This window comes from Stenella coeruleoalba, assembly GCF_951394435.1.
Source record: "Stenella coeruleoalba genome assembly, chromosome: 2".
NCBI lineage: Eukaryota > Metazoa > Chordata > Mammalia > Artiodactyla > Delphinidae > Stenella > Stenella coeruleoalba.
Window position 1 is genome coordinate 149625072 of NC_137147.1, and position 16532 is coordinate 149641603.

A 16532-nucleotide genomic window follows, 5' to 3' on the forward strand; every position below is an offset into this window, starting at 1 on the left:
GGAGATGGAGAAAAGATACTGTAACTTACCATTTCCTTAATGAGTGCAGTGGTCTAAATCATCGGAGCTAACAGTACATATACTCAACCACCCATAACACTGAGAGGTGGGCATATCTAACCAGAGCTTTCTATGCCTAGTATGACAATCCATCACTGTGCCCTTCTACACCCTCAAGCATATTCTAGACCCAAAGGCTAGGGATATTTTACCAAAATTTAGGTTTGACAGAGGTAGACATACAAATTAGGGGTGTCAACAAGTATTTGTGGAACAAATAACTGGGACATACTTTCTTTTGGTGGACTATGTTTATTTCAGAAGCTGGTCTATCCTTAATATAAACATGCTTTATAACTTCAATTTTCTTATATAAAGGATTCTTTGGTAAGAATAACCAAAAATTCCCACATTTAAACAACGACTGGATAGGGTGTCAGAGTATACCTGAGGCTTGCTGTAAGCAGCAACACAAAACAGATTGGCCTGGTTAGGCTATGTATAAGACATAAAAGAAGGAAGCTAAAGAAAATGAGATTTGCATGCTTGATAGTTACTGAGTTTCCTTTTGAGGTGATGTTTTGGAGCTAGAGACGATGGCTGTACAGTTTTGTAAATATACTAAATGTCCCTGGATTGTACACTTTAATATGGATAATTGTTATGCTAATTTTACCTCAATTTTTTAAAAAGTGGGGAGTGGAAGCAATTAATAGGCAAAGAACATTGGACTTGGAGTCAGAAAATCTTAAATTGTATCCTGCATAAATCACCTCTAGTTATATGAATGTGTCCTCTTTTGAGTCTCAATTTTATGTTAAAGCTAGTATTACATCCACTGACTACTAGGACTGCTGTATGGATGAAATGAGAATGTATACTATAAAACCACTTTGTAAACTGTTGAGCATTATATCAATTTTAGTCAAGAATAAGGTGTTAATATTAGTACATGACATTTTTATTACAAGAGGAAAAACTAATCCCATTTTTAAAGTTCCATTTTTCACTATTCAGTTCCTCTTATACTGATGACCAAATAAAAATATTTTTATTAAATATATGATATATTATTTTATGTAAATAAGCCCCAATATCATCGTGATACCCAAGAAACCAAATTTCTTCTAATTAAAAGTACAGCCAGAAGCATAGACTAAGGGGGAGTGGGTCAGGGAAGAAACATTTGTAAAATGGGGTTTGTTGTGTGATACACTTACCAAGTGCTGCAGAGTCATGGAGTGGTCTTCTCCTGGAACTTGTGGCAGAGAATGAGTAGTACGGTGTCCCAGGTTTTCCTGAAGAAGAGATTTGTGCTGGGCTTCCAAGCCCTAGATCTTGTCTCAGGAGACTAGACTATAAAACAAGGCCAAAAAAACAAGTTATCTTCTCATTGATTATGAACCCAGATCTGAAAATGACATCACTCCTGAACTATCTATAGTAACTTCAACAAACCCTTGAATTTAGGAAGTATCTAAGTACTTACTTGAATTTTATTAGACCATTAGTTTAAACCTGTATTTTCTCTTTTTCCCCATCCTCATGTTGCCTGCTTTCTAGTAATTATGTAGATCCATATACTCTGAGGGTTGAAAGATACTTTAGTTACTATGTAGTTCCACTCTTTAATCATCAAGAACATTTTTGAAAAATGGCCACTCAGCCTTTGCTTGAATGCTTTCATGACCACAAAAGGTAGTCAATTCTGTTCTTTTTCCATTTTTTTTTTCCTTTTTGGAAAGCTCTCATTGTTTGAAGAGTGCCAATATTTTCAAGACTAGCCATTCCTGTTTTCTTCAACTGTGTCTCATGACATGGTTTGAATGTCCTCCTCACCATCCCTGATACAGACCTCTAGATTTTCCATTTGTCAAAGTCTCTTGCAAAGGAGAATGGAGAATAATGCCCCAGATGTGGCCTTATTAATGCAGAGTAGTTTTCAACACTACATTTAAACAACCCATTTGTGCTAGCTAGCTCATACTGAGAGGTTAAGAGTAATCACACCCTGTTACTCTTTACTGTATAAGTTGCTCTTAAGTCATGTCCCTCCAATGGTTTCTTTGTTCAGTTTGTGTTCTTTGGTTCCAAGTACAAGACTTAACATTTATCTCTGATAAAATTCATCTTGTTATATTTGATCCATAATAATCATCCATTTTTATCCCTGTCCAGGATGACAAGGCTGAGGAGAGAGCCCTAATGTATGTCACAGTGATGTCATGAAACTGTGTCAAGCACTTCACTGAAATCCAGAGATTCAGCAGCCCTGACCTACTAACGAATTGACCGTGTCATAAAGCAAATGAAGTTAATTTGGCAGAATTTGTTTTCAAGCTTTCTGGTAGCTGAGGGAAAAGGAAGACCTCAATTGGAAAGGGTGTTAGATATACTTGAGAAGATGCTCTCAAATGAAAAGAGCTGTGATTTCTCTCATATATTCACTATTCTCCCAGTCAATAATACCCCTTACTGTTATCACCATACTGTTGGTAGTTGTCATTCCAGCTACTGAGCATCATAAAGGTATTGAGAAATAAACCTCAGCTCTGGTTAGAAAGAATCAGTAGAACTTTATACTGCTAGTCATAATAGTCCAGTCCCTGCCTCCAGAAAGACTTTCATTTCAGTTTGTCACACTATTTAATAATTTTAAGTAATATTTGTGTTTCAGCTTAAAAATCTAAGGTGGAATTAACATAAAATTAACCATTTTAACATTTCCAATCAGTGACATTTAGTACATTCATAATGTTGTACAACCATCACCAGCTAGTTCCAGAACATTTCGTCACCCCAAAAGGCAACTCCATACCCATTCAAACAGTCACTTTCATTCCTCCCCTCCTCCAGCCCCTGACAACCACTAATCTGCTTCTGTCTCTGTGGATTTAACTTATTTTGAATATTTCATATAAATGGAATAACTAATATGTGATCTTTTGCATCCAGCTTCTTTCACTTAGCATAATGTTTTTGAAGTTCATCATGTTGCAGCATGTATCAGTACTTTGTTTCTTTTTAGGAATGAATTATATTCCATTGGACAGGTATACTACAATTTGTTCATGCATTTATCCATTGATGTAACATTTTGGTTTTCTCCAGCTTTGGACTATTGTGAATAGTGTTGCTATGAACATTGGTGTGCAAGTATTTGTTGAGTATCTCTTTTCAATTCTTTTGGTTATACACTTAAGAATGGAGTTGCTGGGTCACGTGGCAAAATCTGTCTAACTTTTGGAGAAACTGCCAAACTGTTTTCCATGGTGACTGCACAATTTTACACTTCATTGTATGACGGTTCTAAGTTCTCTACATCCTTACCAATACTTGTTATTTTCTGTTTTTTAAATTATAGCCATCTTCATGGTGTGAAGTGGTTTTGATTTGCAGTTCCCTCGTGACTAATGATGCTGAACAACTCTTCTTGGGCTTGATGGTCCTTCGTATATCTTCTTTGGAAAAATGTTTATTCAAGTCCTTTGCCCATTTTTGAATTGAGTTGCCTTTCTGCTGTGGTATTCTAAGAGTTCTTATATGTTCTGTTCTGTATATTAGACCCTTATCAGACATCTGATTTGCAAATATTTTCTCCCATTTTGTAGGTTGTCTTTTCATTTCTTGATAATGTCCTTTGATTCACAAGTTTTTAATATTGATGAAGTCTAACTTATTTTTCCCTTTGTTTCTTGTGCCTTTAATGCCATATCTAAGAATCCACTGTCAAATCCAAGGTAATGAAGATTTATCCCTACATTTGCCTCTAAGAGTTTATAGTTTTAGCTCTTATACTTAGATCACTGATGCACTTTTTTATTTTTTTAAAAAAAGACACATTTATTCAGCGTCACGATCAGACTATTACATTTAGCAATCAACAGCATGGGTGCAAAAAAAAAAAAAATCTACATTAAAACCCTTTGTTGGAATGCTTTACACTTTCCACAGAACAGAAACTAAAATAACCTGTTATACAATTAGTCACAAATACAGTCCTCGAGTTTTTTTGCCTATACACATGAGTATTGTCTAAAACATGTCTTCTTTGTAGCAGCTAGGCCCTGCCACCACTGTGCTTGGCTGAGTTCACAAATCTGTTGTAACCTGTAGCTTCCCTGTCACTTCTCTGGCTCTCCTCTCCTGCTAAGCTTTGTTTCCTGGCAGTAATCAAAACCTTCTGCCACTGCCATAGCTACTGCTGCTGCTGGAACCACCATAGCCACCTTGGTTTCGGGGTTTGGCAAAGTATTGGCCTCCACCACCATAGGGGCCAGAACTTCTGCCTCCAAAGTTTCCTCCTTTCATGGGTCCAAAATTTGAAGACTGATTGTTGTAACTGCCAAAATCGTTGTAGCTTCCACCACCTCCAAAATTGCTTCCATCATTACCAAATCCATTATAGCCATCCCCACTGCCACCATATCCACCACCACCGCGGCTGCCACCAAAGCCACCTCGACCGCTGAAGTTTCCTCCACGACCAAAGTTGTCATTCCCACCAAAACCACCTCCACGACCACCACCAAAGTTTCCAGAACCACTTCGACCTCTTTGGCTGGATGAAGCACTAGCCATCTCTTGCTTAGATAGGGCTTTTCTTACTTCACAGTTGTGGCCATTCTCAGTGTGGTATTTCTGAATGACAATCTTGTCTACAGAGTCATGATCATCAAAGGTTACAAAAGCAAAGCCTCTCTTTTTGCCACTGCCTCGGTCAGTCATGATTTCAATCACTTCAATTTTCCCATACTGTTCAAAATAATCTCTTAGATGATGTTCTTCAGTGTCTTCTTTAATGCCACCAACAAAAATCTTTTTCACAGTTAAGTGGGCACCAGGTCTTTGAGAATCTTCTCTTGAGACGGCCCTCTTTGGTTCCACAACTCTTCCATCCACCTTGTGTGGCCTTGCATTCATGGCCGCATCCACCTCCTCCACAGTGGCATATGTGACAAACCCGAAGCCTCTGGAGCGTTTGGTGTTTGGATCCCTCATTACCACACAATCTGTGAGCGTTCCCCACTGCTCAAAATGGCTCCTCAGACTCTCATCGGTTGTTTCAAAGCTCAAACCTCCGATGAAGAGCTTCCGCAGCTGTTCGGGCTCTTTGGGTGACTCTGACTTAGACATAACGGCAGTGGAGGGTGGGGGGAGACGTCAACGATGCTTACTCGGCGGCGTCCACGAGCAGAAAGAAGTAAGCTACCGAACGTATCTCCACTGATGCACTTTGAATTAACTTTTGTATATAGTGTAAGGTAGGGGGTCCAACTTCATTCTTTTGTATGTGGATATCCAGTTGCTCTAGCACTACCTGTTGAGGAAAACAGTATTTCCTAACTCAGTGGTCTTGGCACCCTTGTTAAAAATGAATTGGTCATATATGTTCGGGTTTCTATCTGGACTTTCAATTCTATCACATGGGTCTATAGGTCTACCTTATACCAGTTCCACAGTGTTTTGGTTACTGTAGCTTTGTATTAAGTTTTGAAATTGGAAAGTATGCGTACTCCAATTTTACATTTCTTTTTCAATGCTGTTTTCGCTATTCGGGATTTCTTGAAGTTACATATAAATTTGAGGACCAGCTTTTCCATTTCTGCAACAAGATGCCATTGGAATTTTGATAGGGGTTGCACCGAATCTGTAGATTGCTTTGGGGAGTATTGCCATCCTAACAACAATAAGTCTTCCAATTGATGAACACTGAATATTTTTCCTTTTACTTAGGTCTTCTTTAATTTCTTTCAGCAGTGCTTTGTAGTTTCCAGTGTACAAGTCTTACACCTTGTAGTTAAATTTATTCCTAGGTATTTTATTCTTTTGGATGATACTGTAAGTTGAGTTGTTGCTTAATTTTATTTTTGGTTTGTTCATCAGCGTAAAGAAATAAAACTAAATTTTGTGTGTTGATCTTGAAACTTCGCTAAATTCATTTATTAGCTCTAATAATTTTATTATAGATTCCCTATGTATAAAGATCATATCATCTACAAACAGAGATACTTTTACTTATTCCTTTCCAATTTGGATGTCTTTTATTTCTTTTTCTTGCCTAAATGCTCTGGTTAGAACGTACAGTAAAATGTTGAATGAAAGTGGTGAAAGTAGACATTTTTGTCCTGTTCTTGATCATGGGAGGAAAGGCTTTCATGTTTTACCACTGGGCATGGTATTAGGTGTGGGTTTTTCACAAATGACCTTTATCAAATTGAGGAAGTTCCTGCCTATTCCTAGTATTGTGAAGTGTTTTATCATAAAAGGGTGTTGAATTTTGTCAGATGCTTCTTCTGCATCAAATGTGATGATGACTGAGTGACTTTTCCCCCTTCATTCTAATTAATGAATGATCAATTCTCATATGTCTAATACACATGCATTCTTAAAATAAAACCCAGTTAGTCGTGGTGTGCAATCCTTTTAACACGGTGGTGGATTTGTAGCTTGCTAGTATTTTGTAGAAAAATTTTCATTAATATACAAAAAGGATATTGGTCTGTAGTTTCCTTTTTCCTGTGATATCTCTAGTTTTGTATCAGGGTAATTCTTGCCTCGTTGAATGAGTTAAGAAGTGTTTGAGAAGGGCTGGTGTTAATTCTCCTTTAAATGATCGGTAAAATTCATTAGTGAAACCATTTGGTCCTGTGCTTTTCTTTTTTGGGAGGATTTTTATTACCGATTCAATCTACTTGTTTTAGTTCTGTTCAGATTTTCTATTTCTTCAGTTTTGGTGGTGTGTATGTTTCTAGGAATTTGTCCATTTCTTCTACAGTGTCTGATTTTTTAGCATACAACTGTTCACAGTATTCTTTTGTAATCCCTTTTATTTTTGTAAGGTTGGTAGTAATGCTCCCTATTTTCATTTCTGATTTTAGTAATTAGACTTTTTTTCTTAGTCAATATAACTAAAGGTTTGTCAATTTTGTTTATCTTTTCAGAGAAGCAACTTTTGATTTTGTTGGTTCTATTGTTTTCCTTTTCTCTATTTTAAAAAATTTCTGCTCTAATCTTTATTATTTCCTTCCTTCTGCTAGCATTGGGTTTGGTTTTTTCTTTTTCTAGGTTCTTATGGTATAAAGTTAGGTTACTGATCTTTCTTCTTTTTCAATGTAGACATTTACAACTATAAATTTCCTTCTGATCACTGCTTTCACTGCACTTCATACGTTTTGCTATACTGTCTCTTCATGTGATATTTGATATTTCAGTTTTTCAAAAAAAGCCTATTCAACAATGCTGGAGCACACATGAAGTAATCAGTATATTAAATCACCCAAAGATCATTGCATCTTTCAGAAATGTTTATAATTAAGAAGACAAATTTTTCAGACTTCTCAAAAGGTAAGTGATTCTTTGACTAGAGTTGATATCTTCTTTTACAAAAGAGGAAAGTGAGAAGAGGATTTCAATCACTAGACAATATGATGTGTATATGAAAAGACTGCGTAATATCAATGTAATTACTTAGCATTAATCACACAAATTCCAACAGATACAAGGTTCAACAGATTAGGAAACAAAGGTGTTGACTAACAGACATGAAGGAGAAATAGCTCCCCTTAAGACAATAATCTCTAGGAGAAATGATAAAAATGAGAAAACAATTAATATAAATGTAAATGACACATGTATCCTTTCTATTTCTATAACAAACCATTAGAAGTGGATCTCCTGATTATGTTATTTGTGTGAGAATAGTGTGACCCAGGAATCATCAAGTCTCCCACACATTATACTAAAATTTCCATTGTTACATCTGTTTTGTGTTTCTTTCTTTCTGTTTTTTTGCCTGTGCTAGGCACATTTGACATTCCTCAAATAGCAATTAGAATATGGCTAGAGTATGCTAGATGGAACATATTATTACCACATGTTTGAGGGCAGGGGTCATGTACCTTGAATTTTTCCTTAAAAACATCATTAGTCTTTTAATAGGATGTTCCCTGCTCAGTGCAAACTGACTTTCATGATATCATGTTTTGAGGTGCCTGCTGTACTTATTACTTCATCTGTGTTTTCTCATGTAGAAGGTACATACAAAACTGGTCACTGTACCCACACAAACAAATATGTGAGAGGAGATGGGCATTCATGTATCTCTTAACAGTGTTCCTTTCAACATTTCCCTGGCATATAAATTCTAATGAGCATATAAGATGATGATTAATACTAGTGGTCAACAAACCATGGCCTACAGGTCAAATTGGGCTTGTTTGGAAAATACTTTTATTGGAACACAGTCTCAATTTACTTATATATTATTGGCTATCGCTGTTTTTGTGCTACAGTGGAAGAGTTGAGTAGTTGCAACAGACAATGTATGATCTGGAAAGCCTTAATTATTTACTATGTAGCCCTTTTTAGAAAATATTAATTGATCCCTTATGTAATGCTTTAATGGCAAAACAAAGGGCTGAGTTTGGAGGATGGTTAAGAAGTCTGTCTGCTTAAAGCTGTAAGATAGATAAACTTTCAGATGAATAAAATGTAGCCAGTAAGTTATTTCTTCAAAGAAGTCCAGTAATAGTCATAATAAAGACTAAAAGAAGCATAAAACAATCTAAAAGGTGAATAGGCAAATGTATTTCTTATATTCCTAAAAGTAAATAAAATGTGTACAAAAACTCTGATGTCCTGGAAACAGCATGGGCTTTGGAGTTAGCTACCCTGAGTTCAAAACCTGGCTGTAAGATCCTGGGCAAATTATCTAACATTAATGCATCTGTTTTGTTTGGTTATATTAATATTTCACAGGATTACTGGGAGAAGTAAATGAAGCTTAAGTAAAAGTGAGTAGCATGGTGGTAGGCCCTAGAGAAAGTAAAAACTCCATTTCATTTTTTTTCCTCCATAGGTTACCATATTCTAAGTATCACAAAGAATGAAAATTGTTTCCTGGGCACAAACTCTTTCTCCTAAGTAAGCAGACCTCGTCTGCCCTGAATCCAAGACGGTTGAGTTGCAACTCCCAATGGCTAAAGTAAGATAGGATATTGGAAATAGAAAAGAGAATAGGCCCCCAGAGAAAGGATTGACAATTAGAGGCTAAATCCAAAGAGTGTGACAGATTTAAACTGTATCAACCTAGACCAAGAATAAACAGAAAAACGCCAACTTATTCTCAGAGTAATTCAGCAGAAGTGTGTGTATTTGTGTGCATAAACCCACATTTAGCATACAAACATCTACAGACACATATTGAGTGAAAGAATGCGTGTGTACCAATATGGTGAAATGTTAAATGATGAAACTCGATTAAGAGTACCTGGATGCTCACTGTACTATTCTGGTATATTTTCTGTGGGTTTGTAATTTTTCAAAATAAAAACTTGGAGAAAATCAGACTAAATATCAAGGATCCACTAGCACACCATCAAATGTACCATCTCAGTTAATATTTACTGCAACCTTACTAAGCATTACGTACAGAGATTTTATGTTATACAAATAGCAAACAGTGGAACCTAACTTGAATCTAGTTCTGTTGAAGAGGCTCTTTCCTCAATACAATAAAACTTCCACAATAGTCCAGGAACCCAATTACCATTTATAAGATTAACTTAAAAAAATATAAATGACCTATAAATGAATTTGTGAACCATAATCCTAAAGCTGAGTTACCTATAGAATACATACTGGTAGGTTTTTCTACATATGCATGAAATAAAGGAAGAAAAAGAACAAATTTGTTTTAGGGAAAAAAGTTTCCTTGTTACCAATTTTACCGTTGATATACTTTTCTCCTTATTGTTGCCAAACCTGGAGATGTGGTTAGGAAATACCGTCTTCTTTTTCTCCAGTGAATATCAGTGCCAAAAAAGATATAGAAGTTGTTCTTTATTCAGCTGCCCTTCACTCAGCTGTCCTAATCATAGAAATAACCATTTCCCCATTTTACCTGTATCATGGTCAAAATGATTAGGCAAAGTAAATGTAGGAGAAATTGTTTCCTCCAAGAAGACAAGATGATATTTTATGCTGTTAACTAAAATGAAATGTTCAGTACTATAAGAAACACAGAAGAAGTTTAAGACAAGGTTTTCTCCACAAGGACTTGATAATCTAAGAAATAATACCCGTGGAACTAATGGTAAATATGACTTTAAAAATCAAGGACTAAACTATATATGCCTAACATTTTGATATTCTACCACTGACAAAATCATGTATTTTTCCTTTATTTGATCCTTCAAACATTTTGGTAAAACTAAAGTACACATAATAAACTACCGAATTTTTTCCTAAAATAAAATTACATATCATCTCATATTATTGATTTTTCTGCCTGCCTGAAACAAATGAGAAGCATTATTGATCTTGTCCTGGAGGTATCTAAGGCAAAAAGAATACCCAAGTATCCCAGAGGATACAGAACTAGACAAAGCAGTTTTATTCTGCTGTCTTATTCAAGGCAGAATTAGTATTCTGAAATGACATAGCACTAAATTTCTTAACACATGCTTAGAGAAAAGAATCTTTTCTACAGTCATCTAGCAACTCCATCTGTGAAAAATGTACCTAATTACCAAAGATAATTAATAAAGGGTTATTCCTGAAACACTAAGATAGCCTAGATTATTATCATTTTTTGCTCTTCGTATTCTTTTAATGCTTTTATATATATTTGAAATAAATTATTTTTCAAAGAAGAAATTTAGAGGCTTGAAGTTTATTATATTACTCTCTCTACTCTTCTGGAATTTGAAGTTTCTTCAAATTAATAAAATACCATATTTCATTTATTTTTTTAAACATCTTTATTGGAGTATAATTGCTTTACAACGGTGTGTTAGTTTCTGCTTTATAACAAAGTGAATCAATACATATACATATGTTCCCATATCTCTTCCCTCTTGCGTCTGCCTCCCACCCTCCCCATCCCACCCCTCTAGGTAGTCACAAAGCTTGGAGATGATCTCCCTGTGCTGTGCGGCTGCTTCCCACTAGCTATCTATTTTACATTTGGTAGTGTATATATGTCCACGCCACTCTCTCACTTTGTCCCAGCTTACCCTTCCCCCTCCCCGCGTCCTCAAGTCCATTGTCTACGTCTCTCCGTCTTTATTCCTGTCCTGCCCCTAGGTTCTTCAGAAATGTTTTTTTTTTTTAGATTCCATATATATGTGTTAGCATACGGTATTTGTTTTTCTCTTTCTGACTTACTTCACTCTGTATGACAGACTCTAGGTCCATCCACCTCACTACAAATAACTCAATTTTGCTTCTTATTAGCCTAGATTATTGTAATAAAAACTTACAGTAAGGTTTTTTTTTTTTTTTTTTGCGGTACGCGGGCCTCTCACTCTTGTGGCCTCTCCCGTTGCGGAGCACAGGCTCCGGACTCGCAGGCTCAGTGGCCATGGCTCACGGGCCCAGCCGCTCTGCGGCATGTTGGATCTTCCCGGACCGGGGCACGAACCCGTGTCCCCTGCATCGGCAGGCAGACTCTCAACCACTGCGCCACCAGGGAAGCCTGATGGGGAGCTTATTAATTGAAGATGTAGAAAGGTATAAAAAACAATCATGATAAAATAGAGTACATAAATTGTTAAAATTTCCCAGATGAATTCTTTTTTTTTGGCCTCGTGGCTTGCAGGATCTTAGTTTCCTGTCTAGTTCCCGGACCAGGGATTGAACCTGTGTCCTCGGCAGTGAAAGTGCGGGGTCCTAATCACTGGACTGGCAGGGAATTCCTCTCAGATAAATTTTTTTTTTCATCTTTATTGGAGTATAATTGCTTTACAATGGTGTGTTAGTTTCTGCTTTGTAACAAAGTGAATAAGTTATACATATACATATGTTCCCATATCTCTTGCGTCTCCCTCCCTCCCACTCTCCCTATCCCACCCCTCTAGGTGGTCACAAAGCACCAAACTGAGCTCCCTGTGCAATGCGTCTGCTTCCCACCAGCTATCTATTTTATGTTTGGTAGTGTATATATGTCCATGCCACTCTCTCGCTTTGTCACAGCTTACCCTTCCCACTCCCCATATCCTCAACTCCATTCTCTAGTACGTCTGTGTCTTTATTCCTGTCTTACCCCTAGGTTTTTCATGACTTTTTTTTCTTAAATTCCATATATACTGGGCTTTCCTGGTGGCGCAGTGGTTGAGAGTCCGCCTGCCGATGCAGGGGACACGGGTTTGTGCCCCGGTCTGGGAAGATCCCACATGCCGTGGAGTGGCTGGGCCCGTGAGCCATGGCCGCTAAGCCTGCATGTCCAGAGACTGTGCTCCGCAACGGGAGAGGCCACGGCGGTGAGAGGCCCGCATACCGCAAAAAAATAAATAAGTAAAAAACAAAAAAATCCATATATATGTGTTAGCATACGGTATTTGTCTTTCTCATTCTGACTTACTTCACTCTGTATGACAGACTCTAGGTCTATCCACCTCATTACAAATAGCTCAATTTTGTTTCTTTTTATGGCTGAGTAATATTCCATTGTATATATGTGCCACATCTTCTTTATCCATTCATCCGATGATGGACACTTAGGTTGTTTCCATCTCCGGGCTATTGTAAATAGAGCTGCAATGAACATTTTGGTACATAACTCTTTGAATTATGGTTTTCTCAGGGTATATGCCCAGTAGTGGGATTGCTGGGTCATATGGTAGTTCTATTTGTAGTTTTTTAAGGAACCTCCATACTGTTCTCCATAGTGGCTGTACCAATTCACATTCCCACCAGCAGTGCAAGAGTGTTCCCTTTTCTCCACACCCTCTCCAGCATTTATTGTTTATAGATTTTTTGATGATGGCCATTCTGACTGGTGTGAGATGATATCTCATTGTAGTTTTGATTAGCATTTCTCTAATAATTAATGATGTTGAGCAACCTTTCATGTGTTTGTTGGCAGTCTGTATGTCTTCTTTGGAGAAATGTCTATTTAGGTCTTCAGCCCATTTTTGGATTGGGTTGTTTGTTTTTTTGTTATTGAGCTGCATGAGCTGCTTATAAATTTTGGAGATTAATCCTTTGTCAGTTGCTTCATTTGCAAATATTTTCTCCCATTCTGAGGGTTGTCTTTTGGTCTTGTTTATGGTTTCCTTTGCTGTGCAAAAGCTTTGGAGTTTCATTAGGTCCCATTTGTTTATTTTTGTTTTTATTTCCATTTCTCTAGGAGGTAGGTCAAAAAGGATCGGCCTGTGATTTATGTCATAGAGTGTTCTGCCTATGTTTTCCTCTAAGAGTTTGATAGTTTCTGGCCTTACATTTAGGTCTTTAATCCATTTTGAGCTTATTTTTGTGTATGGTGTTAGGGAGTGATCTAATCTCATACTTTTACATGTACCTCTCCAGTTTTCCCAGCACCACTTATTGAAGAGGCTGTCCTTTCTCCACTGTACATTCCTGCCTCCTTTATCAAAGATAAGGTGACCATATGTGCGTGGGTTTATCTCTGGGCTTTCTATCCTGTTCCAGTGATCTTTCTGATTTTGTGCCAGTACCATACTGTCTTGATTACTGTAGCTTTGTAGTATAGTCTGAAGTCAGGGAGCCTGATTCCTCCAGCTCCGTTTTTCGTTCTCAACATTGCTTTGGCTATTTGGGGTCTTTTGTGTTTCCATACAAATTGTGAGATCTTTTGTTCTAGTTCTGTGAAAAATGCCAGTGGTAGTTTGATAGGGATTGCATTGAATCTGTAGATTGCTTTGAGTAGCAGAGTCATTTTCACAATGTTGATTCTTCCAATCCAAGAACATGGTATATCTCTCCATTTATTTGTATCATCTTTAATTTCTTTCATCAGTGTCTTATAATTTTCTGCATATAGGTATTTTGTCTCCTTAGGTAGGTTTATTCCTAGATATTTTATTCTTTTTGTTGCAATGGTAAATGGGAGTGTTTTCTTGATTTCACTTTCAGATTTTTCATCATTAGTGTATAGGAATGCCAGAGATTTCTGTGCATTAATTTTGTATCCTGCTACTTTACCAAATTCATTGATTAGCTCTAGTGGTTTTCTGGTAGCATCTTTGGGATTCTCTATGTATAGTATCGTGTCATCTGCAAACAGTGACAGCTTTACTTCTTCTTTTCCGATTTGGATTCCTCTTATTTCCTTTTCTTCTCTGATTGCTGTGGCTAAAACTTCCAAAACTATGTGAATGAGTGGTGAGAGTGGGCAACTTGTCTTGTTCCTGATCTTATCAGATGAATTCTTTATACTGTACCATGTATTCTTTTGTCACTGAGGGATAAAGAAAGAAAACTGTTCTAAAAGCAAAATTAGTATAGTATTATTATATTTGCAACTGCTCTTTTAATTTAGAAACATCACAGTACAGTTCAGCTGTGAGTCCATCTGAAGTTTCAGAGACAGGGGAATTGAAAATGACAAAGAAGCCTCTCACCTCATGTCACAACCAAATCAAAATCTCAGAGGGTGAAGGGGAACTCAGGGCAAAATATAAATGCTGGGCTTTAATAATGTATCAGTCTTCTGTTAACTTTCTACAAATGATTAAAAAACAGGCTGTAATAAATCTCGAATTTGGAAAACACAGACATTTGTGAAATAATTGTATTATTATGCAAATTCATTTACATTGAAATTCCAGGGATATGTTAGCAATTATCAGCAAGTTGTTAAAGAATTCTATCCTGAGAATCTCATTAGATAGCAATGCAAACCACAGTTATCATTCTGAGAACAAAGGGATCTTGAATGAGTAATCAATAGCAACTGGCAGAAAATGAGACATTAATTATGATCCTCTCTAGTGTTTTGTCTAAGACAAGATTTCATTAAATGCTTTGTGCAACCTGAATAGTTCCAAGTCATTACCAACATTTTGGACAATATATTAATTGGGGGAGGGGGTGGGGAGGGATGTACAAGGACGCAAAGTAAAAGAAAACCTGAGATGCTTCTATTTCTTTGCTAGGTCAATAAAAACACACCAGCCACCACTACTAGCCAACTGCTATGCTCATTCTTTTACAAGTCCCAAATCTTATAATCTCAACATGGTCTCTTGAAAATTTAATTATCATTTTCAATATTTAAAGTGTCATGCAGGTTTGAGAAGATAATGACAGTCATCCATCAAATGCATCCTGCCAACACAATCAGCCCAATCTTTCTGGCTTAAAAAGAGAAAAAAGAAAAAAGAGAAGAAAAGAAACTACCTATATACTATTAAATTACTAAAACATGGCAATCTTAGTAGTTTAAGTTTCTCAATCTTCCTTAATTATCAGTAAACAGAGGGAAATTTTACCATCTTATTATTTCATTTTCACTATTTTTTTTCTTTGAACTTTTCTCCTGAATCCTCTATCAGCCAATGGAAAGATAACAAAGTAGGAAGATCTGGGATGTAGATTGATAAAAGAGACCTCCCAGAAATAAAAGAACTATGAAAAAACCCAGCAAAAATAAAAGCTATTTTAATATATCCAGCATTTAAATAATTTAAGAACGACTTGGTATTTTATAGGCTTCCATAAGGAGAGTCCCCACTTTCAAAAATGCTATAGGAATGCCCTGAAGGCAGACTCCCATGAGGTTAGTAGTGAGCATACTCTAAACATGTCTTCTCCTAAGTGAGCAGTTTTTCTGACTGTTTGAATTTAGAAACTTCCTTGATAAACAGGGCCCTCTGGAAGACTTCCTGTAAAGGTACCAGTATGCCTTTGAGCCTTTTCTTTTATGAATACAAAGCAGCCAACTGTGTGAGATGTTAACCAACATAAGAAGAACAAGAGATAAGGAAATGTCATTTCTCTTTTGCTTCTGTGGAAATGGTGTTATGTAGCCCTAAGATTTTCAGCAGAGTTCTAATACTTTGAAGCCACTCCCTTTCCGTTTAATGTTAGCTTTCACATCTAGTAAATGAGTATACCCTCTTTCCCATACCTTGCATTCTCAAGAATACAATTAAGGGTAACACAAAACCCAATATAGCACTAGGTCTACAGTTAGGCATGTAATACTTTTTGAAATGAAACATTCTATACTGGACATCTTTTTAAAAACCAAACTTTTTATTTTGGGAATTTTCAAATATAAACAAAAGTAGGAAAAAAAGTGTAATAAACCTTTATTTATATACCTTTCACCCAGCTTCAACAACTGTCAGTATTCTGCTGCTTCTGCTTCATTTATTCTTCCATCTCTCAGCTCTTGTTACATCCCCCAAACTGACAACAATCCCTTATTAACATGTAATATCCAGTCTGTGGTCACCTCTTTTTTCACTTTTTTTCCCCAGGATGGTGTCTAATCTCTAGCCATTATTTAACAGACTCCTTTCTCCTGAAATAAGTTTACAAAAGAATAATGATCTTTGAAACAATATTCTGAAACAGCACTGAGTAGCACGAAAAATATAATTAGCAAGTTTTATGGAGGGAATAGGAACAAAGAAACAATGCCTCTTCCCCCTGCCAAGTTACCTCTGCATAATCTAACTCTCTCTGGCCTTTTAACAGAAGCAGGAAATTAAAACTGCCTACTGTTCATACTTCATGATGAGACATAACTCCCACAAAACAATTTATTTTACCTCTGCTCC

The 16532-nt window shown here is 36.6% G+C and overlaps 2 protein-coding genes across 9 annotated transcripts in view; both read right to left on the reverse strand.

Moving 5' to 3' along the window:
• The window catches only part of TCF12 (transcription factor 12), a 383172-nt gene that overhangs the window by 83649 nt on the left and 282991 nt on the right, over positions 1-16532 (reverse strand). For all 8 annotated transcript variants that reach the window (XM_079912043.1, XM_079912044.1, XM_079912042.1 and 5 more), the window contains one exon: positions 1221-1356. In XM_079912043.1, coding sequence (XP_079768169.1) covers positions 1221-1356 — 136 coding nt within the window. The remainder of the gene's footprint in view (positions 1-1220; positions 1357-16532) is intronic.
• LOC307181548 (heterogeneous nuclear ribonucleoprotein A1-like) lies at positions 3854-5217 on the reverse strand. The gene has a single exon (XM_079912051.1). It carries the CDS (start codon positions 5134-5136, stop codon positions 4174-4176), a length of 963 nt encoding a protein of 320 aa, XP_079768177.1. The 5' UTR covers positions 5137-5217; the 3' UTR covers positions 3854-4173.